At 41.0% G+C, this 27,623-nt stretch overlaps 1 protein-coding gene across 1 annotated transcript in view; it reads right to left on the bottom strand.

Annotated features, from left to right (window-relative positions):
- PMFBP1 (polyamine modulated factor 1 binding protein 1) overlaps positions 1 to 27,333 on the bottom strand; it is a 61,284-nt gene extending 33,951 nt beyond the window's left edge. The window contains 7 exon segments of the mRNA XM_021672528.2: positions 31 to 279; positions 10,500 to 10,652; positions 16,533 to 16,604; positions 19,223 to 19,368; positions 19,922 to 19,975; positions 26,722 to 26,839; positions 27,261 to 27,333. Of these exon segments, the coding sequence (XP_021528203.2) occupies positions 31 to 279; positions 10,500 to 10,652; positions 16,533 to 16,544 (414 nt within the window). The 5' untranslated portion in view covers positions 16,545 to 16,604; positions 19,223 to 19,368; positions 19,922 to 19,975; positions 26,722 to 26,839; positions 27,261 to 27,333.
- Between the last annotated feature and the right edge of the window lie 290 nt (positions 27,334 to 27,623).

The raw sequence follows: 27,623 nt of genomic DNA, 5'->3' as shown, positions 1-27,623 counted from the left end.
GGGGTATTTCCATGGTTAATCTGTCTGTACCTCATCTTCTTTCAGTTTGCAGTGATGGTGCAGAAGAACCAGGTCAGAAGTCTGCTTCTCTAGGATGGACTGATACTGCAGGAGAGAACAGTAAGAAGTCTGCAACTCCTCTGTGCGAAACTCCTGTTCTTGTTGAAAGGCCAGCAATTTTTTCTTCAGTTGCTGGAGTTGTCTCAGATGACACTGTTTACTGGACCCAAACTCCATTTCTGACTCCTCGAATGCTAATGCCTGTGCTTGCTTCTTGTTCTACAATAGACCCAGGATATACAGAAAAGGATTTAGATCATCACTAAGGATACATTCATTCCTGGATTTTTTTCATCTGTTCAATCTTTCACATCCATCTTTCCATCTTTTTATCTACAGAGAACTTATTAAACATTTCACTCTATTCACAAGGAAATGTATCACTTAGCATTCCCACTCTGTAAGAATAATTCAATAGAAGAAAAATAATGGTTCTTATCCATCGAAATCTTATTATTTAGGTCAGAAGAAAAAACATACACATAAAGGACCTAGGGAGATATGTGTAATAATATGCTGATGTGTTGCCTTCCCATATAAAAATAACACAAGTGACTTGGGAGGAAATGGACTTCTGGCCACAGTTCTTGGACTAAACTTGGCATTAAAAACACCTGGGTAAAGGAGCATTGCAAGGAGTCAAGAGTGAATTATTGGGGATTCTGAAATGCTGGAAAATGAGAGGCAGAGATATTGTTCAGGTACATCTGGGCACTGACTCTGTCTCCTTCTCCGGAAGGAAGATGTGACTTTGCAGATGCTACTCTCTGTGTGTGTGTGTGTGTGTGTGTGTGTGTGTGTGTGTGTGTGTGTGGTGTGAACTCTTCCTGCTAATCCACAATCTACCTGAAATGCTGCTTGTCTCAGGCTACATTTTCATTCCTTTATTCATTAATTCATTCATTAGACACAGGCTAGGCACCTATGTTGTGCCAAGTATTCTGCTGGTAGGACACATCCCTGAGTTGATGATGCATCTATATGTTCTGTATTTTCCATCATCCCTTATGACAGTGACATGTGAGGGAAAGGTGGATAAAGAGGTAGCCTGTAGGCAGTCCTTAGTGTCCAACCTTGCTTATTCTCTCCTACTCGTTCTTTAAGATTCTGTTTAAATCCTGCTCTCCTTCCTGTTTTTTCCCTTCAAAGCTATCTTTGCTCCAATACCACAGATTTTACTAGCATGTCCTTAATGTGGTATTCTATATTCTGTCTGTAACTATTTCTGTGCATTTTAACTTCTAATTAGATTATAAACTCCTGGAGGGCAGGGTCATGTCTGCTCTTCTGGGGCCTAGATTAGAGATTCATACATACCTATGTATTGAATGAAAGAAATGAAAATAGAGTCCAAGCAATCTCATTGGCTCCCAAGGCTTTGAGCCTGTGGCCTTGGCCTCATTAACAGAGTCCTTCTAATACAATGGCTTTCAAATTTTTAAATTAACTTTTTATAAACAGATTTATTGAGGTATACTTTATATATTATGAAATGCAACCATTGTTAAGTGTGCAATTCAATGACTTGTAATAAACTTATAGAATTGTGTGACCATCATTACTATCCAGTTTTAGAACATTTCTATCATCCCCCAAAATTTCCTCATGCCCATTTTCAGTCACTCCTGCTCTTTCTCCTGGCTCCAGGCAACCACAAATCTGCCTTCTGCCTCTATGGATTTTCTGCCTTTTTTAGATGTTTCACATACGGAATTGTTTAATATATAATTTTTTGGCTTCTTTAACTTAGCTTTTTTTTTTTTTTAATTTGGAGATAGAGTTTCCCTCTGTCACCCAGGCTGGAGTGTACTGGTGCAATCTTGGCTCACTGCAAACTCCACCTCCCTGGTTCAAGTGATTCTCATGCCTTAGCCTCCCTACTAGCTGGGATTACATGTGTGCACCACCACACCCAGCTAATTTTTGTATTTTTAGTAGAGATGGGGTTTTGCCATGCTGACCAGCCTGGTCTCCAGCTCATGGGATCTGCCTGCCTTGACCTCCCAAAGTGCTGGGATTGCAGGTGTGAGCCACTGTGCCCAGCTGCATAATGTTTTAGAGGCTCATCCAGGTTGCAGCAAGAATCAGTATTTGGTTCCTTTTTATTGCTGAACAGTATTCTGTTGTATAAATACACCACATTAGGTTTATCTGTTCACCAGTTGATGGATATTTGGGTTGTTTCAGTTTTTGGCTATGATGAATACTGCTGCTGTGAACATTAACCATACTAGCCTTTGTGTGGGTATGATATTTTCATTTAATTAATGTGCTCAGCAAATATTGTGGTACAACTACTACATCAAGCACTACACTAGCTGATGGGGATATAACAGTGTAAGAAACAGACAAAATCCCCAGCTTTGTGGAGTTCACATCTAATATGGGGAGAGAGAAAACTAAGCAAGTATATATACATAGTGTATTAGGAGGACAAAATGCAATAGGGGACAGTGAAACAGGGGAGGAAGATGAGGAATGCCAGGATGGAGGAGGTTATATTTTTGAATTAAATGTTTGCTTGAAGGACCAAATTGAGAAGCTGACATTTAAACCAAAACTTGGAGGCAAAAGAAGGCATCCGGAATACTCCAGGGAGAGAGAGCCCTGGAGGTGGAAGCATACTTGGTGGTATTTGAGGACCCCAGGGGTTGCAGCCACTTTTTTTTCTGGCTGGAGCAGAGAAAGTAAGGGGGAAAGGTGTGCCTGATGGAGTCAGATAGGAAAAGGAGGTGAGCTCTTTAGGATCATATAGCCATTCTTGAGACTTTAACTTCTTTCGGGGAGATGAAAGACCATTGGAAGGTACTGAGCAGAGGAGCAAATGATCTCCCTGAACTTTTACAAAGGACACGCTCACTGTTTATTGGAAATCAGCTCTAGGCAGGCAAAGACAGAAGCAGGGAGACCAGGTAGGAGACTACTTCAAAAACCCAGACAACAAAGGATGATGGCATGGACTAAGATGGTAGCAATGGAGGGTGAGAGAAGTTGTTGGGTTCTAGATGTATCTTGAAATGACAGGCCACAGGATTTGCTGCTGGGTTACAGGTTGGATGGTGGGACATGATAGTCATCCATAACAGATGATGCCAGGGTTTTGGTTTGAATAACTGGAGAGATGGAATTTTAATAAGATTAATTCAGTAAGAGCTGGGACCTGAAAGACAGAAAATCTCTATTGAGAGTGGTGGTGGCAGCACAGAGAAGGTAAAGGAGGCTCAGCCCGGTGCAGAACCAGAAAGATGATAGCTGATTGTGTCCGTACAATTTGAATGACCCTTTCCAGGCTCTCCTGAAAGTGTCTCATCCTAAGTGCCTCAGAATTGAGAAGACAGACAGAGAAAATGGGCCCACTATGGTCACCAGGCAAAAGAAATTCTAGGCAAAGACACACTGAACTCTTGACCTGAATATCCAGTGTATGTCACTGGAGGAAAGTTGATGAGACTTCTTTTCCAAGCTGAACAAAGCTAAATTTTGTATTTACTTTGTGTAGCTATAATTGCCAGTGTTTATATTCAATGTCGTTGTTAAGTGCTTTCATTTTTTTCAAGATAAGAATGTTGCTATTCTCACAACTCGTCTGTGAATGACGTCTGGAGAGAAGGGAGTTGGGAGTAGTGTGTGTGGTGTGTACATGTATGTGTGTGTACGTGCATATTCACGGATAGAGGGGCTTCTGAAGAGCCTGAGACCTCCTGCTTACGTAGTAAGTTAGGAGCGTGGGGAGCTACTTGGAAAGAAACATGATCACAAATAAGTACTTAACATGGACAGAATTAATGCAAAGGAGTGAACATCCTTTGGGTTCACTCCTAGGGTTAATTCAGAAGGGCTTATTTTAGTATATACCCAATAAAATGCTTATCAGGCCAGGCGTGGTGGCTCATCCCTATAATCCCAGCACTTCAGGAGGCCAAAGTGGGAGGAAGGCTTGAGATGAGGAGTTCAAGACCAGCCTCGGCAACATAGCGAGACCACTATCTCTACAAAAAATAAGAAAATTGGCTGGGCACAGTGGCTCACGCCTGCAATCCCATCACTTTCGGAGGCCAAGGTGGGTGGATCATGAGGTCAAGAGATTGAGACCATCCTGGCCAACGTGGTAAAACACCGTTTCTACTAAAAATACAAAAATCAGCTGGGCTTGGTGGTGTGCACCTGTAGTACGCTACTCGGGAGACTGAGGCAGAAGAATCGCTTGAACCCAGGAGGCAGAGGTTGCAGTGACCTGAGATCGCACCACTGCACTCCAGCCTGGCAAGAGTGACACTCTGTCAAAAAAAAAAAAAGAAAGAAAATTAGTCATCCATGGCGGCACATGCTTGTAGTCCCAGCTACTTGGGAGGCTGAGGTGAGAGTATCACTTGAGCCCTGGAGTTTGAGGATGCAGTGAGCTGTGATCACACCACTGCACTCCATCCTGGGCAACAGAGCAAGACACCGTCTCAAAAAAAAAAAAAAACCTTATCAAATTTTGCCATAATCCTTTTTCTTTGGCTTTGTAAGCACCTGTCCACTGCTGAGTGTGTATGATCCAGCTGAAAACTAACTGTGGTCTCCTGTTGCATATTCATTCTTTGCTTCCCTTTCCTTCCGTGTCCCTATTTTTTCTTCATTGCCCAGAATGAGAGAAGTGCCCTTCTTTTAAAAGAAGTCAAACTTTCTCTCTCTTTAGGGCTTCCCCTCTAGTACCTGGTACCCCCATCTATACTTAGGTATGTTTAGAATTGCTCTTTGGCCTTAAAGCTTCCTGTGGGAAATAAATGCCTTTTCCTAAATGATGTGTATAAAGCTTAGCAGACTGGCAGGGATACTGTTGAAATGTCAATGCTTTATCTTCCCCAGAGGTCATATTGAATCTTCTGGGTTTAATTTTGGTCTGAGGCAACATGATGGGCTAGCCAGATGATGAGAATTTATGCATCTCTTCCAGTACAGGACAAATATAGCACCTGACCTAATTTGCCTGGTTATAAAGATCCAAGGACTGCTTATATCTGCAGAGAAACTAGAATTCTTTGGATAGGAATTTTAAACATTTGTACACTGTAGGTATCAATGGGTTTAGTGGAATCAAATTTCAAAGACTTGGAGAAATGCATAGACTTATTTGAGACCTATTAAGTTTCTATTTATTTATCGTTATGTATTCAAAAGTTTATTTTTCTAAATTCTAAAGGAATAGAAAATCACACACTATGGAGTAAGCCTACACTTCACTTACAAACGTGCTGAAGAGCAGTATCACAAAGGTACCAACTTATTTCTTATTGCTTCTTTGTCTTTTTTTAAAAAATGTTCTTTCTAATGAAGACACGGATACTTTATGAGAGTCTTCTTTGACTTTTAAACTAAGATCTGAAGAAAATAAGCACGTTGGAAATGATTTTACAGAGGTAAGATTAGTTCTTAAAATGACCATCTGGAGAGAGATGTGATTCTGGAGGCCATCTGGTCTACCAGGTTTCTCAGCTGGATTTCTATCCAGGTCTCAGCTGCTTCAAAAGATGGGGACTGCTGGCTGTCCATAGGAACCTGTTCCCATATTTAGTCAACCTTTCAGCCCTACTTGTGGTCAAAGAGATTATAGCTATTGCTCCTTCCTTGCCTATGTGGCCACTTGATCACAGAAGGAAATTAATTGGCCTGGCATGATTTGCCTTTTGAAAAGTCACGTTGGTTTCCACCCAATACTTTGTGCTTTTCAAGTTGATGCTAATTGATTGATGTTAAGTTCTGTATTTTCCTTGTATTGAAGTTAAGCTGACAGGTCTGTAATTACCAGGATTGTCCTTTTTCCCTTTTTAAAAAGATGAGCACTTCATTTACCCTTTTTCAGTCTACAGGGACTTTCTTTATCCTTTTGAGTTCTCAAAAATAATCACTAGCAGCTATGTAATAACACCTGCCAATTCCTTAAGTACTCTTAGAAGTATGTCATCAGGCCCTGCTGATTTGCCTAAAGCTGGATTTTCAAAATACTTTTTAACCATTTTATTCCCTGCTCTAGTTTGCACTGACTAGGTTGGCATTGTTCTGATAACTAAATCCCCAATGATTTTTTTTTTCATTTAAGAACCAAAAAGTCTCACTATCTTTTTTTTAATGGAGATCTTTTTCTTTACTAAGAAATTTAAGAGTTGGACACATCAAATTGAAATAATTTCCTGGGGAGGGGACCAAAACCCACAATAGGAAAAAAAGTTAACATTGTCTGGGCTATAGCAGAACCCAGAGAATATATTTGTATAGTTGAAAAAATCTAAATGCTTTATAATTGACCTTTTCATACAAAATTATCTATTAAATTTGTGATTTTCAGTTCTTGGTATTGAGGTCTATGGGACAATCTAGGAAATCTTCAAACTTGAGCTGAATTGCATGAAGCATTATTGGCTTTGAATCAGTTTCTCCTTGTTCAAGAGGTAGCAGCAGCAACCATTAGCACAGATGAGGACTAAATCACTTTTTCAGTCATTTTCATGAACTTCTTTTCCAATCTGAGATAAATGAGATATTCCCTTGGAACTCTAGTTTAGCCTTATATCACTGGATAGGTTTATCTGTTACTTTTTTTTTGAGATGGAGTCTTGCTCTGTCACCCAGACTGGAGTGAAGTCGCATGATCTCGGCTTGCTACAACCTCAGTCTGCAGGGTTCAAGTGATTCTTCTGCCTCAGCTTCCTGAGTAGCTGGGATTATAGGCGCCCGCCAACACATCTGGCTAATTTTTGTATTTTTAGTAGAGACAGAGTTTCGTCATGTTGGCCAGGTTGGTCTCGAACTCAGGTGATCCATCTGCCTCGCCCTCCCAAAGTGCTGGGATTACAGGTGTGAGCCACCACGCCCAACCTTATCTGTTACTTTTTATGTCTTCTACAAATGGCATTTCTTATACTTCCTTGTACCAGTAGAGCATAGAACTGTGTGTTTAAGTGACATGAATTAATTTTAGATGCATCTTTCTGATTTAGACATTATTCTCACTAGTGACTTCTGTTTGCCTGAAATTCACTTTAAAAATGAACGTATTTTAAAATAATATTTTTTTTTGAGATGGAGTTTCACTCTTGTTGCCCAGGCTGGAGGGCAATGGCCTGATCTCAGCTCATTGCAACCTCTGCCTCCCAGGTTCAAGTGATTCTCTTTCCTCAGCCTCCTGAGTAGCTGGGATTGCAGGCACCCGCCACCATGGCCAGTGGATTTTTGTATTTTTAGTAGAGACTAGCCTGTTGGCCAGGCTAGTCTCAAACTCCTGACCTCATGATCCACCCGCCTCGTCCTCCCAAAGTGCTGGGATTACAAGTGTGAGCCATCGCGCCCAGTGAATAATTTTTGATTTACAGGAAAATTGTAAAAGTAGCACAGAGAGTTCCCATATGTTCTTCACACAGCTTTCCCTAAGGTTAACTTCTTAAATAACTGGGTACATTTGTCTAAACTAAGAAATTAATGTTGGAAGATTACTATGAACTATATTTTATTGGATTTCACCAGTTTTTTCACTAATGTGTTTTTTCTGTTCCAATATCCAATCCAGGATTTCAGACTGCATTCAGGAGATTCAATTAAATATATATATTTTTCATTCCCAATGACTCAGAATGATACTGTGTAATAATGCCCAACAAGATTCTACTAATCTTCACGTATTCAATGAATTACTTTTATCTGCAGGAATCAAACTTGCCTTATATAGATTAATGCTAAAAATAGTGTCCTCTGTACACTTCAAAGATGAGTTTGGCAATCTGAGCTCTACTGAATATCAGGACATGCACCCTATGCTCCCATCAGGGAATGCAGTCTGGGAAAATGGCTCAAAAGGCCCTTTCTTTTCTGGTTTGATTATTTTATTATGATATCTCTGTTGTTCTTTTCTCCTTTCACTTTAATTGAGATGCTCGTTTGATTCCTGGGCAGGGTGAGTTCTACAGTGAGGCAAGTGAGGTGCAAATTTTAAGAAAGCACTCTTCACCCTATTTCCTGCTCTGTTCCTGAGATTGGGAGCATAACGTATTCTTGATTTGCAAAGTCATATCACTTTATTTTCTATCACTCACCCCTTCCCTGCCACTCCTTTTGTTATACATAACATCTAATGTAATATTTTAATCTTCTTACATAATTGTGGTCCTAACTCCTGCTTGTTTCCCCAGCTCCTCATTAGACAGTAGTCAGAATTTCAGAAAGTCTTGGTTTCCCTTTTGTTCCCATATTACATTTCCATGTGGAAGGCAGATCTTAAAGGGATTTTCCAAGCGGATGAGTATAAGTCTACATCTAATTGTGTATTTGTATGCGCAGCCTGCTATTTAAATTCTGCACTAAGTGCTAGGGAAAAAAGAGCCCGCTTTAAAGCTTGTTTCAAGCTGTTAGACCTTCTTCTGGGCAATTAGAATAATAAAATGCAATTTAATACCTTTCTCCTTCCAAGTTGCCAGGTACATTTATAAGCCACATGGCTTTTCCTGACTGGGGGAATAAGAAATCTCATGACAGCAATGGTGAAATATCCTAAAATGTTAATATTTAGAAAGAAGTAAATTATGATAATCTTCTTCCTGAGATCCATTTAGGAAACCAGTGGATTTCTTCTCTATTTGTGACTTCCTGAGGAAAGCAATGCTTATGACATGAAGTAGAAATGCTTTGTTGGTAGTATTTCTAGGGCATTGCAGAGGAACAATTTGTGGTTTCAATAGTGAAGCGGTAAGTCCTGGGAGAACTCTAACAGACGCAGTGAAAAGAGGCCAGATCCTTGACCACAAACAGTGAAGAACACAGTGGTGGCTTCATAGCCTCCCAGAGGATAATTTTGGGTGTCCAGCAACAGGTCTGTGCAGCTAGGACCTGCTTTATGTTTACTGAGAATTCAAGTCACTAAATGGAAATGAAGGCCACAAGTAAAGAATTCTTGGAAACATGAAGTGTTTAGAGAGCTGTGGGAAAATGTCTCCCAGCTGGCTCTCCAGCTTGTGTGGATAAATTTAGAGACTGACTTAAAGACCTCAGGTTTAGAGCTTCCAAAGAAAGAAAACCTCAGACTGAAACGAAATTGCCTTCCTCAGACTGAAATGAAATTGCCTCAGCTGATGAACAGCCTAGACTCTAGATAAGTATTGTCCAAAATTACAGTCTCCAGAAAGATGCTCTTGCCAGGAGGTCTGCGTGTTCACACATACGTAGGATCAGTGTTACTGAGTGTCTTGGCTTGGGCACCCTTTAAAGCAGGCTCTGTGACAAGGAACTGAGGGTCAAGTAGTAGTTGATGTGGGAGGTGGTCTTAGGACTCTGGTTGGGGAGTGGGAGACTGAAACAAGGAAGGGAAGGAAGCTGATAAAAGGTGTGTCCACTCGTTGATCGATGGGCATTTGGCTGGTTCCTTATTTTGGCATGTGGTATATAGATACAATGGAATGCTACTCAGCCATAAAAAGGAATGAATTAATGGCATTTGCAGCAACCTGGGCGGAATTAGAGACTATCATTCTAAGTAAAGTAACTCAGGAATGGGAAACCAAACATTGTATGTTCTTACTCATAAGTGGGAGCTAAGCTATGAGGATGCAAAGGCATAAGAATGATACAATGAACTTTGAGAACTCTGGGGGAAAGGATGGGAGGGGGTGGAGGGTTGAGTGCATACTGCTTGGGTGATGGGTGCACCAAAATCTCACAAATCTCTGATAAAGAACTTATTCATGTAACAACAACAATAACAAAAAGAATTTCGTAGAAAAAAAGGTGTGTCATCAAGCTAGTTACCGATGTGAGCAACTAGGCTCAGCTCTATTGAGGAAGGCTGCGAGAAAGCATGCCTCGAGTTACCTCTGACTAGGGAGAAAGGAAGGTGGGAGATTTAATCTACCATCCCCCATCTGATATTGCTTGAGAGTTGCTTCTAGGGGCATTAACTCTTGAGAACCTGAGCTTGTCCTATGATCAGGTTCCTGTGTCCAGAAGAAAAGCTCGCAAGCAGTGAGACACAGGTGCGGCAATAAAGACCCCCTGCTACCCTGATGAACACTGATACCTTGGAGCAGGTGTGATGGTTTTTATTTTCATGGTCGACTTAGAAGTTTATCTGAGATCCATAGCAGATGCTGCTCTCCTTGAATCACTGTGACCTGATATTTTCAGGGCAATGGGCTGTAAATACAGGTGTGGAAGGCCACATAAGGAAAATATTGTGCCTAGCATGTACATGACCTTGGAGATAGATGGAAAAATCCTGAAGGCAGGAATGACATTTTCTGTATGTATGTGTGTTAGGGTGTGCATGTTTAATTCTCTTAATTCTCTCTCATTGCTTGTTCAATAAGTGCTCTTGAATGAACAGTGAAACAACTTTCTATTGTTCCCCCTCAAGGGAGCAGGGGCAGAAGTCAAGGGAGCAGGGGTGGCCGGCCGGCCGCTGCCAAGTCCCTTACGTGGCTGCTGTTCATTTCCTCCTCCATGCAGAGCTGATTGTCTTGCAAGGTCTTCCTTTGTCTCTTGCAGACATCATGCAGCTTCTTGATGTCAAGCTGCAGGCTTAACAGCTTGCTGTTCAGGCTGCTCACTTCTCCATCTCTCTCCCCTGCCTAGGCAGCCAGAAAAACAAAAGCATCAATTATAAGCTGTCAAGAAAGTGCTTGCTTTCGTTCACTTAACAGGTTGACAGAGACTTTAAATTTGCTGGAAATTTGTCCATCAACCGTTAGCTGTTATTACTTATCCTGTGTAACATTTACACAGTTTCCAATTGCCTGGTGTCTGAGCACTCTGCATTATTCAGACAATTACTGATTTATATTAATTAATCTTCAGCACACTGGGGGGGTGCACCACAGACAATTCCCCTGTTTTTCAAGAGGAAGAAAGTGCCTAGAATAATTCCAGGCACCTAGTGGACTGTCTATAAATATTAATGGCTCTGCCACTGATGAACATATTGAGATGTCAAATGAACTTGTCAAGACAAGTATAGTGAATCCATGATGGGCTTGATGTGGGATTCTGAAGTCTCTTACCTTTCTCTTCCACCCATTAGACCAAAGAATCTCCCTCACCTACAAACCCAGTGCTTTTCTTTAGAGGCATTCACAAGGGAAACAAAAGTGAAATCCCTGGGCTGGTGGCGTAAGATCTCTGTTTTTGATTATGAGTGAAAAGAATTAGCTAACTCTTCTAGATGGGGATGGAAAGTAGTGATTGACATATAAATAGAGTGTATGGGGCAGAGTAACTTGAGTGGGGGTGTGGGTGCAGAGCTGTTGTAGGAGGGTGGGGCTTCATCACACCATGATGCCACCTCCGCTCCCAGTGTTGTGGTTGGCAATGGTGTCAAAGGAATGAGGAAGAAGTCCCATGTGAAGCTGTGTAGTCCTTCATTTCTTTCACTATGCTGGCTTTCTACAACACTCATGAGCACCACTGCTGAGTTTTAAATCTAGGAACTGAGGCTGGTTCCTTTATGGTAAGTACATAGTTTGGCTGTGTCCCCACTCAAATCTCATCTCAAATTGTAATCCCCACATGTTGAGGGAGGAGCCTGGTGGAAGGTGATTGAGTCATGGGGGTGGTTTCCCCCATGCTGTTATTGTAATAGTGAGTTCTCATGAGATCCGATAGTTTAAAAGTGTGGCACTTCCCCTCGCTCTCTCTCTCTCCTGCTGCCATGTAAGATGTGCCTTGCTTCCCCTTTGTCTTCTGCCATGATTGTAAATTTCCTGAGGTCTCACCAGGTATGTGGAACTGAGAGTCAATTAAACTTCTTTTCCTGATAAATTACCCAGTCTCTGGTAGTTCTTTATAGTAGTGTGAACATGGACTAATACAGTACCTATCTCTTAGGTTAGATTACCCAGAAGGTTCTTAAGTGAAGATTCATGTCATCTATTAAAGAAACACTCGCAAGAGAAACCAGCATGGAAGAGGGAGAAGCCAGACAGGGAAGGGGTAAAAACCAAGTACAGGTACATTTTCAGAGAGTCCTGTGGGCAGTAATTTTAGCCTCATCATACAGGAAACTCTAGAATATGAGTTACACCTTAAGAGTCTGTCCTGATTGGTGCCAATGAAAGCTGGGCTGTCAAACTCAGCATCAGTTAGTCAACGGCCAATGGCTGCCCCATGGGTTATAAACGCCTAAGAACTTCCAACTCTCTGCCCCTGTAGACAAAGTGACTTCAGTAGTCTCAAGGTAATTCTTCTAAGAGAATTACAGCTACAAAAGTGCACAGTAGGTAGGGGATAGGTACATGGAAATAGTGAAGGAATCTAAACCACAGTGTCCAAGGTCTCACATCTGGTTAGCAATAAGGCCAGGAGAGCACGTTCATCCTGACCCTGTAGCTAGTGCTCTGCCAACGTATCTGACTGACTTGTCTGTCTTTTGAAATATATGAGCTGCATAACACACATTCCCAGAGGAACTGGAGACCTGATATGGATATTGTAAATCAAGCCTTCTGGACAGGTCAGTTTAAAGAACTCCTGCACAAGGCCGACGGGGTGCAGAGGACAACGGTGAGAATCGGACACTGCAATGTCAGAGTATTCGGAATTCAGAAGGTTTCCCAGAAGTGCTGCTGTCTCTGCTGATTTATTTCTTCATTTCCATTTAGTACCTGGATTTTTTTTTTTACCACTTTACAGTTTAATTAGGTTAACGGCATGGCTCTGTCATTAAAAGGATTTCATTATCTCAAAACTCTCCCTCCTCCTCTCTTGCTCCCATCCTTCGTTTCTCACTTCCAGAAAAATAACAGTGGATGTCAACTGCCCCAAGCATGTAATTACCATTAAGACAATTACCGGACAGTCTCTTAAGAGAATATGTGTAGAGTGGCTTTAAAAAATGATGTACAGACACTGTTTTCTAACTTGGAAACAAAATCCTTAACTCGATAAAGAGCGGTAGTTTGATACTGGTGCTTTGGATCCCCTTCTTGCGGTTACCACACTAGGAACAGGGTATGGAGCCTTTCTGGGAAATGGGAGCCTTTCTGGGAAATGGGACCCTAAGGAGCCTCTCCACTCTGGCCACAGGACTGTCTTTCTTTGGCATCTATGAGCAGGTTAGGTGGCAACAAGATGCCTGCTCCACAGGAGAGCCAAATGCCCTATACTCTTGCCTTGGTGCTGAATATATGTGTTTCAAGGCAGGGACCCTGATACCAGATTGTTCCCTATGGAGACTAGCACACTGAGGGCTCACTAACAAAATACTGATGATACACACTTCAGTCTTTCTAAATTAAAAGTTAAGTGCTCTCTCTCAGGCCAATAAAAATATCCTTTCTCCCCCCAGTTTTGGATGTCCTCTGAGTAGAAGAGGCCTGATAGTCCAATTTTTTGCACCACCAGAACTTCAGAATTGAATCCTTAATGTAGATGATCTCATCTAATTTGTACATTTAGCATTGGCTCAGAGTCTCTCAGAAAATGTCTTCATTCATGAAACAAGAGGTTTGGAATAAATCATCTTTCTTTGAACATTCCTTAAACCAGTTGAATAACGAATATGTTTTGATGTACGTCAAGTGAAATTTACTTTTGAAAACAAAACTTAACCATTCTCTCCTAAAGACCAAATTATAAAGAGGTTGTGATGCATCAGAACAGGGGTAAAGATTCTGGGAGAGTGATCAGGTGATTTCCAGAACCGTGTTCGACTTTTAATTGTAGGAAGTTATTAGAAAAAGCTGTGCTCAACTCAGAACCCCAGAAAAGCAAATGTTTCCAAGGTCTCAGTGAACCTAATTTCTTGCTAGTATCTTGCACAGATATTAACTGTAAACTATTTATAATCGTATCTACTTTACGAAGGCTAAATTCCAGGCAGATGCCTTTTGAGTATCAACATACAATAGGAAAAGATTTAATCTGATGTTTCATCAATCATAGCTCTGTAACCATTACTAGGGCATGAGATGAACTGAGAACATAATGTTGACCCTCAGGCACCATCTGATCTTGTCCTGGATCTGAAGTCATTAACAATGGCTGAAATCACAAGTCTCTGCTGCTAGGTGAGTTTTCATTTACCTAAGTCACGTACTTACATACCTGGTTTGTCTTTTATAAGGATGGAACCTGGTCACTCTGCTTTGAAACATATGACATCAGCAGCAGCTATCAACCCACAGGCAAAATGACTAGTGCTGATACTGTAGTTGTTACCATATTCCTTATAACTATTGGAAAATAGGTCATTTACTGAAGCAAATTTTCTGTATTGATTCAATGGATCTTTTGTCAAAAAGCATGGTATCTCAAACATGTATTTCAAAATAGGAGACGAAATTTTTCTCTAGGTTTCCAAGTATTGACAGTCTCAAGCTTCTTCTTGGGGGAAGCTGATGTTAAATTGAAGCTTGTGATTCAGTAGCACTTTCAGAGCACAAGAACATTGCAAGGATTCAAAACGGCAGCAGTCCCAGGGATTTGGCATTTCAAGAAAACTTGGGTGGCAATTTCCAAAGTGGCTTTGGAGTCAACCAATAACACCATAAAGGTCATCATCTTTGGGATATTATCTTATTTGTCTGAGGATGAGGACAAATCTTCAATCATCAATGGGAAACCACTTTTAACCACCAATAATATCACAACTATTGAATTTATAGTGAGTGTTATGCCTTAAGAAGCATGAAGCCTTAAAAACTAACATTGATTCAGGAATTTTTACATTTCACTTGTGTCATAATAGAGTTTACAGTTATCTACAGTAATTTTAAACACTATTATTGATATTACTAACTTGATTCCCAAGTTTACTTTTCCATTTATAGAAATATTATAGTTTTTGCATTACTTACGGTAGGAATTAATGGATACTTATACAAGGTTTTGCCTGTGAACAAAAATTTAGAACCATTTATGTTCATATACTGAAGAGTGACTATATTTTATGGTATTCTAAATTCTTTTTTTTTTTTTTTGAGACAGAGTTTTGCTCTTGTTACCCAGACTGGAGTGCAATGGCGCGATCTCGGCTTACTGCAAACCTCGGCTTACTGCAACCTCCGCCTCCTGGGTTCAGGCAATTCTCCTGCCTCAGCCTCCTGAGTAGCTGGGACTACAGGCACGCACCACCACGCCCAGCTAATTTTTGTATTTTTAGTAGAGACAGGGTTTCACTTTGTTGACCAGGATGGTCTCGATCTCTTGACCTCGTGACCAACCCCCGTCGGCCTCCCAAAGTGCTGGGATTATAGGCATGAGCCACCGTGCCCGGCCCCTAAATTCTTTAAAACTTGGCACACCCTATAAGTATATGGTCTAGGATACATATGACATATGGTGGAGATCAGCCAGCTAAGGAATGTGGGCTGATTCTGTTGGCACTTGGGCAGTTTTCACAGACTTTTCACTATCATATCATTTGAGAAATTATTCTACTAAGAAGGTAAGCTCCATGAGAGTAGATATTTTTGTCTATTTTGTTCACTGCTTTATTCCCAGCTCCTAGAACAATGAATGCCTGGCACATTGAAGATGCTCCAAAGATATAACTTAAATGAAGAAACAGCCTTCTTGAAAATCCATACCAGATCCTTGTTCCCCACAGAACTGGTAGCAAGTTCTGTATGGCTCCAGTAATGCAACAGGCAAGGAGTGGACTGCCTGTTTCAGAATCTGCTCACCTCTTGGTAGAAGGTCTGTTAAAAAGCACATTGTATGTGGGACAATCCTTTACTTATCAAAACAGTCCCTTTAAATCCTTTCTGGAACAAGGTAGGGCATACATAAACATAGTTTGTTGTTGTTTTTGAGACAGGGTCTTTGTCGCCCAGGCTGGAATGCACTGGTGTGATCATGTCTCACTGTGGTTTCAACCTCCCAGGCTCAAGTGATTCACTTACCTCAGCCTCCTAAGTGGCTGGGACCAAAAGAGCATCCCACCACCCCTGGCTATTTAAAAAAAAATTATTTTTTATACAGATAGGGGTCTTACCATGTTGCCCAGGCTGGTCTCAAACTCTTGGGCTCAAGTGATCCTCCTGCCTTGGCCTCCCAAAGTGCTGGGATTACAGATGTGAGTCACCACACCTGGCCCCATAAACACAGTTTGACCAAAATATTAAACTAATCAGACACTCCATTTTCATATCATTCCAGATAAAGAGAGAATGTTAGCAACAATAGTTAATATTGATTAAGTGCTTTCTATATGCACTATCTTTGCTAATTCTCATGCCAAGTCTTTGTAATAGGTGCTCATCATTCATATTTTCTAGATAAGGCAAAGGAAACTTAGAGTAGGCAACAAACTCAGTATAATCATACTGCTGGTAGATATGAACCCAGACTCACCCAGCTTGAGTCTGGGCTCCTAAACACTATGTTCTGCTGCCCACCTCTGTCCATGATATTTTGTGATGCTTATTACTGGAATTTTGAATCATAAAACATGAAAAAAGGTCACTTGTAATGAAGATTCAACTCCATGTATGTAGAGGAGTTAGGAGCCTTACCTCATCTTTCATTTCCTTGGCAGCTCTCAATTCTCCTTTAACCTTTAGTATTTTCCAAGCTTTGTTATAAACCTGAAAAAGTCCAAATATTTAAGATGGAAAAAGTATAAACGAGCCTGCCCTTTAAAGATTTTCCCAGCTGGATCTATGCCCTCAGCAAGAGGTTTGGAAAATTTTCCTGAACTGTTAGCAATACCTACTTGCCTACCCATCTGTTTGTGTTTTCAAAAGTGTTAAAACCTCCACGTGGCAGGACTGTGGTTTTACATCTTTTCCAGAAAGTCAGTACTTGGTGAACCAAATGCTTTCTGAATTCACCCTTTTTGGAAAGCAAAAAGTCTGAATCGAGTTTACTTTCTGGATGTCTATGTACTCTATGGCTCAGATATAGTTAACATTATGTACTTATTATGAACCAGACACGATGTGCATGACCCAACTTCATTCTCACATGAACCCTGGGAGGCAGGCACTGCTACTATCCTCATTTATAGATGAGAAACTGAGGCCCAGAGATGGTAAGTGACTACCCAAGGTCACAGAGGCTCACTTACTACTCTGTGAGGAGCTTCCATTAATTTTGTAACTATTCATAGGAAATACCTGACGATGTGATGTTTTTGAAGCATCAACTTGCCATAATGTTGGTGCTTGTAAAGTTAGGAAACTTGTGAAGTGCTGAGACTTATCTAGATAGAAAGCCTCCAAGGAAACCAAAGATCTTTGCACATGTATGTGTGTGTAAGCACAGGATGATGCACTTGAGGTCATAATGCACTGAACTTAATAAATTATCTAATTCATTCTGTTTTTAACCCTAAGAATAGAGAATATTTCTACCAGGAACTTACCTGGAGAACAGCTCAAAGAATGAGAAGCTATCAAAATACTCATTCTTTGTAATAAACCACATCCCCTATCCCTAATATAAGCCAAGAGGAAGAAAGAATGCTGGTGATCTGTGGAATTTAGAATGTTTTATGAAGCAGAATTCCGATCTCCTGCATTGTATGCCCTCTGAAGTCTTCATGTACAGAGGTGTGCTGTGGGAATGGAGGTGTGCCTCAGGCTCACCTAGTGGGGACAGGCTAGGTGATGGTGCAGCAACAAACAACACCCAAGTCTCAGTGGCTTACAACCGTAAAGGTTTATTTTTCACTCATGCTACATGTCCTTTATGAGTCAGCTGGGGCTCTGCTGCACATTGTCCTCAGTCTCCTGGTAGTCCTCAGCTGGTGGAAACTTCTATTATCTAGTATGTTGCCTGTTGCCATGGTAGCAGAAAAGGAACTTGGAGAATCACCTACTGGTTCTTAAAGTGGAAGTGAGACACTTTGCTTCGGTTCACATTTCATTAGCCAAAACAAGCATGCCCAACTTCTTCCTTTATCTCCCCAAAGAAATACAGGCATATGTCAGAGAGATTGCAGGTTCAGTGTCTGACCACCAAAATAAAGCAAACATCACAATGAGGCAAGTCACATAAATTTCTTGGTTTCTCAGTGCATAGAAAACTTACACGTTTATACTATATTGTGGTCTACTAAGTGTGTAATGGCATTATGTCTAAAAAATAAGGTGCATAGCAATTAAAATAATTTATTGCTAAAAAAATGCTGATACGAACACAAGAGAGCACATGCTGCTGGAAGAATGGTGCTGATAGACTTGATGCAGGATTGCTACAAATCTTCAATTTGTTAAAAATGCAGTATCTGTGAAGCACAGTAAAATGAAAAGCAATAACACGAGGTATCCCTGTATTGCGGAACATCACAAATGACTTCCATACTAGTCCTGCAAGAAGATTAAAAATAGTGTGGCATAAAGAACACTAAACAGGGTTCTAGGCCATCAAGCTTCTAAACCTCATTCAGCACCTCACTGGAGGAGTGGCCTTTGGAAAGGCCTTCATCTCTCTGAGCCTATGTTTCTGCCTCTGAAGCTGTAATAAATGGCCTTTAAAGGTCTTCCCTAGCTTTAAAGTTTACCGATTCAGTGCTCTACCATGATGGACATTTTTCTTTAGGAGGAACTATGAACTCAGCTCAAGTATCATACAAAAAGTTGTAACAGAATAAATGTATCCTTGAGAACCACACTTCTCTGCAGGAAAGCCCGCTGCATAGTCAGGAGATGATTCTGAAATCTTGTCCAAAAGACAGAAAAATGATTTTCTAGATTGTGATGATTTCATCCACTATGAAGTTATGCAGCTGTAGTTGCAAGAGCCAAGAGCATTTCAAAGGAAAAGTAGAAGGCACAGGTTCTAATAATTGCATGAAAATATATTGAAATGTACTAAGTAAGGTAAATAAGAAGAAAAAAAGAGAGCTGGAGTTTGTCCCATGAAGATGTCAGAATCTTGAGTCATTAACAATAGCAGTGGGCCGTTTGGAAGGGCTTATGATGAAAAAACTGGAAGTGTTATATGATAGGTTTCTGATGCATTTGACAGTAATGTTTGCCAGATGGATAGAGAACAGTGCTTTGAGGGAGCCCCACAGGCTTTATGAAATGCTCATGTGAACCTTCACAGTGCTGTCCAACTGAGGAGTGCGGTTGGACAGACATTTTGTGGAGGAGGGATTCATCCCAAAGGGAGGGGCTATCTACCAGATCCCCAGCTACTGACTCTCTGGAGCCAGGACTTTGTTCATGTCTCTCTCTTCTCAAACCCTCGTTCTTACATATTCTGTTCTGCCTCTGTGTCTCTGTTGAGACCTTCACTTCTTCATGCCTTGTCTGCTCCATCTGCCCAGGGAACTCCTTTCTTGTATTCAAAACTCCTGCCATCTGCTTTTCAAAGTAGGCCTTCTCTTGATGACGGCTGTACCTAAAAAAAAAAAAAAAAAAAAAAAAATGACTGTAGTGAAAACAAAAACTTGATCAGAGCTTCTAGTGATGTTTTGTGCCTCTCTTCAGTCCACTCTCAGAGCACCTTGCAGATTTCCAAGAAATACCAACACCACATCTCAAATGGGTGACTAAGGTAGCAAGTATCAAGCTAGGTGTGCAAAAAGAGAACATAACAATTTCTGTTACTCAGTGTTTTTGCGAGCCCCATTTTCACCAAATGGCAGAAAACATAATCTTGGTAATTTCTGAGAAAATGCCATGACTTTCAGGTTAAAAATGAATCAGTTCATGATTCCCTCGACCTCTTTAAGGCCTCTCCAGAGTCTGTCGAAGTTTTTGAGGTCCCAGTTTGTATTCTGGCACCAGGCGAAGCTTCTGGTCCATGGTCATGGGCATCTCTCCCAGCTAGAGTATGGTGAGGTGTCATTGTCCTGGTCAGTAGGCCACAAGTATTGGTCTGTTCTCACATTGCTATATGGAAATACCCAAAACTGGGTAATTTATAAAGAAAAGAGGTTTAATTGACTCACAGTTCTGCATGGCTGGGGAGGCCTCAGGAACCTTACAATCATGGCAGAAGGCACCTGTTTACAAGGCAGCAAGAGAGAGAATGAGTGCCAGCAGAGGAAATGCCAGATTCTTATAATACCATCAGATCACGTGAGAACTCACTCGCTATCATGAGAACAGCATGGGAGAAAATGCCCCATGATTCAATTATCTCCCACCAGCTCCCTGTTACAACCCATGGGAATTACTGGATTATAATTCAAGATGACACAGCCAAACCATAGCACCATATATCCTGTGTCTTCCTCATTCTAAGGGCTTTGGATCGTCTGGCCCTTCCTCATCCTTTAAAGATGTTCCTCCCTGTTCCCCATGAAGACACAAATACATGCACACACACGAGTGGTCTCAGACCGTCTCTTAGACCTGTCCTATCAACATTCTGTGTTTTGCCTTGAAAAGTATTGAGAGAAAGGGGACAGGATGCTCACTTTCCTGGTTTTGATTAAAAGTCTCTCTTTAGCCCTTGGATCATTAAACCTATCTGAGAATCTGTTGTCTTCCCTGCCTTCTGCCCCATCTCATATATCTCACCAGGGTCTGATTCTCCTGCTTCTGTTCCAATTACCCTATTCCTCCCCTTTTCTAACTCAGAGGGCGTTTGTTTAGTTTTGGAGAGAGGAAGGAAAAGGCGTACAAGTGAACAAGTTCTCTGAAATGCAGTTTGAGCAGGCCAGGATGTGAAACACGTCAGTTAGTACTTCACATACCTTAACCTGACCACATTAGCTTGCACAAATGCCGTAACCACAGATTGCTAATGTTGACTCTCTCCCCCAAGGAACTGTTAACTGTCTGGGTATATAGTTGACTCCTGGCCTTAGAGCAACATTGTTGCCCTAAGGAACACTGACTATTTATTTTCCTTCATGGCCTGGATAGAAGAATATCAAGGGTCTGTTTTTCCTAATCTAAAACATGTTTCTGGGTTTTCAAGGAAAGAGATGCTTTTCTTGTTTAAAACTAAAGCTATCTTTATGGGATAATACAAACTACTTAGGCTTACCTACACTAAGCCATAAGTCTTTCCTTTACTTATGCTGGGCTTTAGAATTTTCTCCAATGTTCTACCTCCTACCAATGAAAAAAGTGGGATGAATCTTAGAGTTCTTAATTATTGAAATGATGAGAGGGTGCTCAACATTGTTTCTATTTTTAAAAATATGTGAGCCCCATGAACAGATAGGGATGCTCATTGTATACTAAATTATTTCTACCCAGAATGTATGATTAAAGCCAATGTGCAGAGACTTGTCAGGAAGAGAGCTCACCTTTTTGAATCCAAATCCAGTTCTAAAGGAGAAAATCCCTGGTTGTGCAGGGCATAACTGGTAGGAGGAGATGGTATGAGGAGATGATGTTAGGGATGGTATTTGCCAGGGTTTGGGGTTCTGCATAGTAACATAGTGAATAGGAACCTGATACCAATGTCACTGACTGAGCCATAGTCCAATCTCAGAAGTGAGGTTCTTCTGGAGAGAAAGTAGGGCTAGTCAGGTCTCCCCAAAAAGAGGCTTTTGAATGACAGAAGAAATGAGGGGCCAGGAGGAGCAGAAGGAATCCAGGATTTATGAGACTCACTGTCCTAGGTGAAAGCCTCTCCCTGTGGCTCTCTCCTTTGCTACCTTTCACAGAGGCTGTTTGTTGTCTGATCCAATATCCATATTCTTTTATTTTCCTTAGTAACAGACACTCATTTTATTAGGATGCACATGCACTCATCTAAAAGACTATATCTCCCAGCCTGTCTTGCAGCTAGTATGACAATGTGTCTAAGTTTTGGTCAATGAGACATAAAAGGAGGAATTGTGGGGACTTCCATGAAATCTTCTTAAAGAGAAGTAGTGCACAGCTCTTTGCTCTTTCCCACTTTTCTAATGGCTTGCAATGGTGATTTAATGCCTGGTGTTCCAGCAGCCATCTGGAACATGAGGCCTTAATGATATGGAACCAAAACTGCTAGCCCTGGATAGAAAGAGCAATTTCTATCTTGGTTAAGTCATGATTTTGTTTTTAATTTTTCTGTTTCATACAGCTGAATCTAATGCAAGCTGACAAAACACCCTTATTAAAGTTATTCTCGGAGAGCTCTCTCTACAATTCACTCACTGTTTCTAGTACCTCCACTAGTTGCTTATTCTGTACATTTTGGAACCCCTGTTTCATTGTGGATCAGATCTTTGGTGGTTCCACAGACATGTTTCTCAAATGCCCTTTCCCTTCCTCGCCTTGCCTTGGTTTTCTCTTGAGATATCAGTTCTTTAATTTCTGATGTCTTTCTCCTTCTCCACTTGCTGTATGGAGTAGAAAGAGCCAGGATCAGGGAGAGAGGAACATCTCAGCCTTCCCGCTGCCACCACCATTACTCCCATGCCATTCTGGAAAATTTCCTGTTTTAAAGTACACAGTCCATCTAATCTTTGTTGCCATTGTCATTGACTGACATGGAGAAAATTCTCCCACTTGATTGCTCTTTCTTTCTTTATGAAATATATTCTTTCTGCCTGTCAAAAGTCACACATCTTCCAGACCCAACCCAATTGCCATTTCTTTCACCTTCCCTACAACTACATGTCATATTAACACTTGTATGGCAGTTACTATATGCTGGGCAGTGTTCTGAACATAAAATAACAGAGCTAATCCTCACAGCAGCCTTGTAGTGTGCACCCTTCCCCCGTTACAGCCCTTTTCCTATACCTCTTTTAACACAATGATCTACCTTTATTATGGTTGTTTTTGATTTGCTTTGTTTCTCCCCAGAGGTAGCAGGGATCTATTCTGGTGAAAGAACAAGAACACACAGACCTTTTTGCAATCATTTTAGATTTCCAGAAAAGTTGCAAAAATAGTACAGAGTTCCTGTATACCCTTTCCCCAGTTTCCCCAATATTGACATCTTAACACGATAATGATACAATAATCACAACTAAGAAATTAACACGGGTCCAAAACTATAAGTAAAATGACATACTTTGTTAGGATGTCACCAGTTTTTTCACTAATGTCCTTTTTCTGTTCTAGGATCTGATCCAGGATTCCACGTTGCATTTAGCTGTCTTACATCTTTAGACTCCACTAATCTATGATAGTTCCTTTGTCTTTCATGACTTGGACACTTTTAAACAGTACTGGAAAGTTATTTCATAGAATGCCCTCAGTTTGAATTTGTCTGTTTTTTTTTTTTTTTTTTTTTTTTGAGACAGGGATTTACTTTGTTGCCCAGGCTGGAGTGCAGTGGTGTGAACATGGCTCACTGCAGCCCTGACTTCCCAGGCTTAAGCAATCCTTCCACCTGAGCCTCCCAAGTAGCTGGGACTATAAGCATGCACCACCACGCCTGGCTAATTTTTATATTTTTTTGTAGACAGGGTTTCACCATGTTGCCCAGGCTGGTCTCAAACTCCTGAGCTCAAGTCATCTGGCTGCTTTAGCCTCCCAAAGTGCCTGATGTTTCTCTGGGCTGAGATTGAGGCTATGCATTTTGAGCAAGTGTATCACACACCTTCTTAGTGTATCATGTCAGGGGTTACATGAGATCAATGCATCTTATCACTGATGTTAACCTTGGTCACTTGGTTATGCTGGTGTCTACTGGGTTTATCTATTATAAAGTTATTATTTTTCTCCATTATAATTAATAAATATCTTGAGGGAGATACTTTGAGAGTATACAAACATCCTGCTTTTCTTCAAACTGTCACCTGCTATCTTTAGCAAGGTGGATCTCACTTGCAATAATTATTATAGTAGTATTCTAATGGGGGTCTTCTTTTTCCTTTATTTCTTCTACATGTATTCACTGGAATTCTTCTGTAAGAAAAAGCTGCTCTTTCTCTCCCATTTAATTAATGTTTTGTTTACATCACTATGAATTCATGTATATCTATTATATGGGTTATAATCTAATACTGTTATTTATTTTGTTGCTCAAATGTTACAGCTTTGGCTAATGGGAGCTCTTTCAGGTTGGCTCCTGGGCCCTTTCAACAATACCCATCGAGATGCTCCAGGTTCATCTTATACTTTTCCCTGCCTCAGACACTTCTTCATGGAGTCAGAGCTCACATTTTGACTCAAGTTAACTTCTCTGAGTCTCAGTTTCCTCACTTGGAAACAACTGGAATAATAATACCTACCTTACAGGGTTGTTATGGGGATTAAATAAATAATGTAATGGGGTAATATTTAGACATTTTTAATGGGCTTTTTTTCTTTGCCCTCTCCAACATAGACTCTGCTTCTTGATTAGCCCTGGACTGGTACTATGCAACAAGACTCCTGTCTTAAGAAAAGATTTTCCAAATTCCTTATCTTCTCTCCCCAACCCAGCCCTCCTCCACTTTCTCCCAGAGTTCAAAGGGATCAAGAAAAAGTCAAGGCCTTTTGGAGGCGATATTATCAACTGGTATTCTCAGAGGTGCCTGCTCTCCAGCAGGAGAAGGGTTAAATGCTTTGTGATAACTTCAGCTCTGAACTGCCAAGTCTCTTAGGTTCAGCTCAGCAATCAAACTGCATAACCTAATAGAGCCCCTGGTGCTATGGGAAACACAAGACACTGATTTATATTTTAATATCAGTAATTTCCACAAGAGCAACATTTCTGAGTGTCATTTTACAATTTCTGTCAAACGCCAGCTCAGTTTTTCTTAATTCTGTTTATTGTGTCTGAATTTGCAACCTCATCCGCAATGCAGATTCTTGGCTCCCAGGAGAGAAGAACATTTCCATCTTTCTCTAGAGTGGGAGAGATGAGGATGAGGGGCAGAAATGGGCTGATAAAATAATTGAAAATGTAAATGAAGTACTGTTTATTAAGAAATGACTGTGAAGTATTTTTGTTAAAAAAAAAAAAAAAAAAAAGGAAAGAGGCAGTCCTGAACAAACTTAGCAAAAAATGACAAACCAAAGGGATGTTTTGGATCCACACTGGAATCTTTCCTTCCAGAAGGAAACACTGTGTGTACGCTGCAGAAGCAAGAGGATGGAACCAGTACGGGAAATATTGGGCCATGTTTACCGTACGATCATTGCTATGGCCATTAGCACTACAGCAGGTTGTAAAGTGCTTCGGGATCCTTAAGGATCAAAGGTGCCTGGCTACATAAACGCCAGATGTTGCCATTAGAAAGAAGGAGCCTGGTTCTCTCCTGTATTCTTTGAACATCTAATAAAAGAACAAAGCTGGTGCTGCTGGCACCACACCACATCTCCTACTTGGTGTGTTTAAGGGGTAGGAGAGCTTCCCAAAGCCATGGCTGCAGATACCCTTGCATGGCCAGTCTGTCTATTAGTTCCCTGCAGGCCTGTAGCTCTGGTTTATACATGGGTCCTTTCCCGCACAGTACATGAGCAACCTCCTTTAAGGGCTCAACATCATGCTCTTCTTTGAGGGCTGAAACACAGCTTTGCTAGAACGTTCTTCTCCCATGGTTGCTGCAGAAAGCCAGCTAAGAGTAAGTAGGAAGCAAGGCACTTAGAGGCCAGGGAAGCTTCTGGTGCATACTCTGGGCCCTTCCTTCGTGGGACTGGTGTTAGTCTCCACAATCCTGCTTTTCTCCAAAGCCATAGCTCTTGTAGATTGTAGCAAGCCCAGAGCCACTTGTTCTGCCTCCATTGGTGTTAAGACCTCACGCTTTTCACAAGCATCCTTCAGTTTCATACACTCTAAATCCAACATCATGTCTCATTGCCAAACCTCTGGCAGAAGCCATGTTGAGTTTCTCAGTGGAGCTATCGACCACATTGACTGAAGCTGCAGCAACGTGTTTCTCCCCGTCCAAAAGGGTAAAAATAACAGGAACAAGTTGTCGGAAATGAAATTTCAATTCATCCACGCCCTTTCTACACTTCTGCTGCGACTCCCAAGCAGGGATCGATAGTGTTTAGACAGCCAAGGAGATTTTTTCCCCTCTTAAAGCACCAGATCAATAGTAAAAAAAAAAAAAAAAACTCCAGCCCTCTGTATGTGTTGTAGTAAATGTGAACAAATCAGAGGCCTTTGGCTAAACAGATTGACTGAAGGCAGCAGCAGTCTGGCGCTTTGTAACTAAGAGCACATCAACTGCACAAGTGGCAACGAGGGAGGAAACTCCGGTGCTCCCATGGTCCCGGTAATCAGGAGCCTTCAAAGGGAATGTCCATCCCCAAAATGAGTGGAAGAAATGAAAAGATTCCTGTGCACTGCAGCATTTGGGCATGACTTTTAAAAAAAATTAAATTCTCCATAAGGATTATGGGCCACCACAGAAACGCATTTTATTGGAAGACAGCTTGGACCTTGGGGTACTGCACACTTCCTTTCCATTTTTGTCTCTTGCTTCTTTTATTTTTACTTTAAAAAAGTTCTTAACTATCTCTGGCTTTTCTCATTGCTTCACAAGTTTTCTCCCTATTTTGCTGTCCCCTTCTCAAACATCTGACAGTCAACTCAAACATTGAGTCCCAACCTGGGGACTCAAAAGACTTTCATGAAGCTGGCCCTTCTTTATGGATGAAAAAATTATTCAGATTGCAAAACCCAAAGGTGAACTACTATGAATGTGTGAACATCGTCCTTCATTATAAAAGACTTGTTATTCTTATCAATGATTCTTTAATGAAATTATATTCATTATAAAACAAAGCATTGACTGAATCTAGCATAGAAGCATATAAGAAGATAGCATGCCAACATGTATTAGTTTAGATAATACAGTATTTTGTAGTAGGTTTAGTTAAATAAATGTTTAGAATCATAGATAAAAGAAATGATTCTTACTGATTGTGCTGTGTTTACACGTCTGTTTACAGGGGTGTCCAATCTTTTGGCTTCCCTGCACCACACTGGAAGAAGAACTGTCTTGGGCACATAAAATATGCTAATGATAGTCGATGAGCTAAAAAAAAAATCGCAAAAAAAAATCACATAATGTTTTAAGAAAGTTTATGAATTTGTGTTGGGCTGCATTCAAAGCTGTCCTGGGCCTGCTTGTGGTCCGTGGACTGTGGCTTAGACAAGCATGGTTTAGAAGCTTCTCATGGAGTCACTTTGCTTCGTATGAGACCATAGTTTAGACCAGACCTATTCTCCTGGTCACTGGCATATCTCACAGGTATTCTAGAAGAGAGGTGGCACCTGTCACTTCAAAAGTCAAGAGGTAGCTGGGCACAGTGGCTCACATCTGTAATCCCAGCAATTTGGGAGGCTGAGGTGGGCCGATGGCTTTGAGGTCACGAGTTCAAAACCAAACTGGCCAACTTGGCAAAATCTCATCTCTACTAAAAATACAAAAATTATCTGGGCCTGGTGGTGCACACCTGTAATTCCAGCTACTTGAGAGGCAACGGCATGAGAATCTCTTGAGCCCGGGAGGCAGAGGTTGCAGTGAGCTGAAATTATGCCACTGCATTCCAGCCCGAGCAACAGAGCAAGAGTCCATCTAAAAACAAAACAAAACAAGAGGTTAGGGGATAGCAGTAAATGTCTCTCTCAATGATTATTTCCAAAGATGAAAGGAGAAACAGAAACTATAAATATGAACTTACTCATTAATTCCAAAGTGCTGAGAACCCAATATGCATCAGGTGAAGCAGAAATGCACGATGAGAAGTCTAACTCTAGAAATACCAGTGCCCTATAATGAGCTACCATGTGCTGTAGCCTTTCCGTCTCCAGTAGTT

Source organism: Aotus nancymaae, unplaced genomic scaffold (genome assembly GCF_030222135.1).
Source record: "Aotus nancymaae isolate 86718 unplaced genomic scaffold, 86718_ANA_hifiasm-v0.15.2.pri h1tg000030l, whole genome shotgun sequence".
Taxonomy (NCBI): domain Eukaryota; kingdom Metazoa; phylum Chordata; class Mammalia; order Primates; family Aotidae; genus Aotus; species Aotus nancymaae.
Note: the sequence above shows the minus strand (reverse complement) of the source record. Positions and strands in the feature narration are given on the sequence as shown.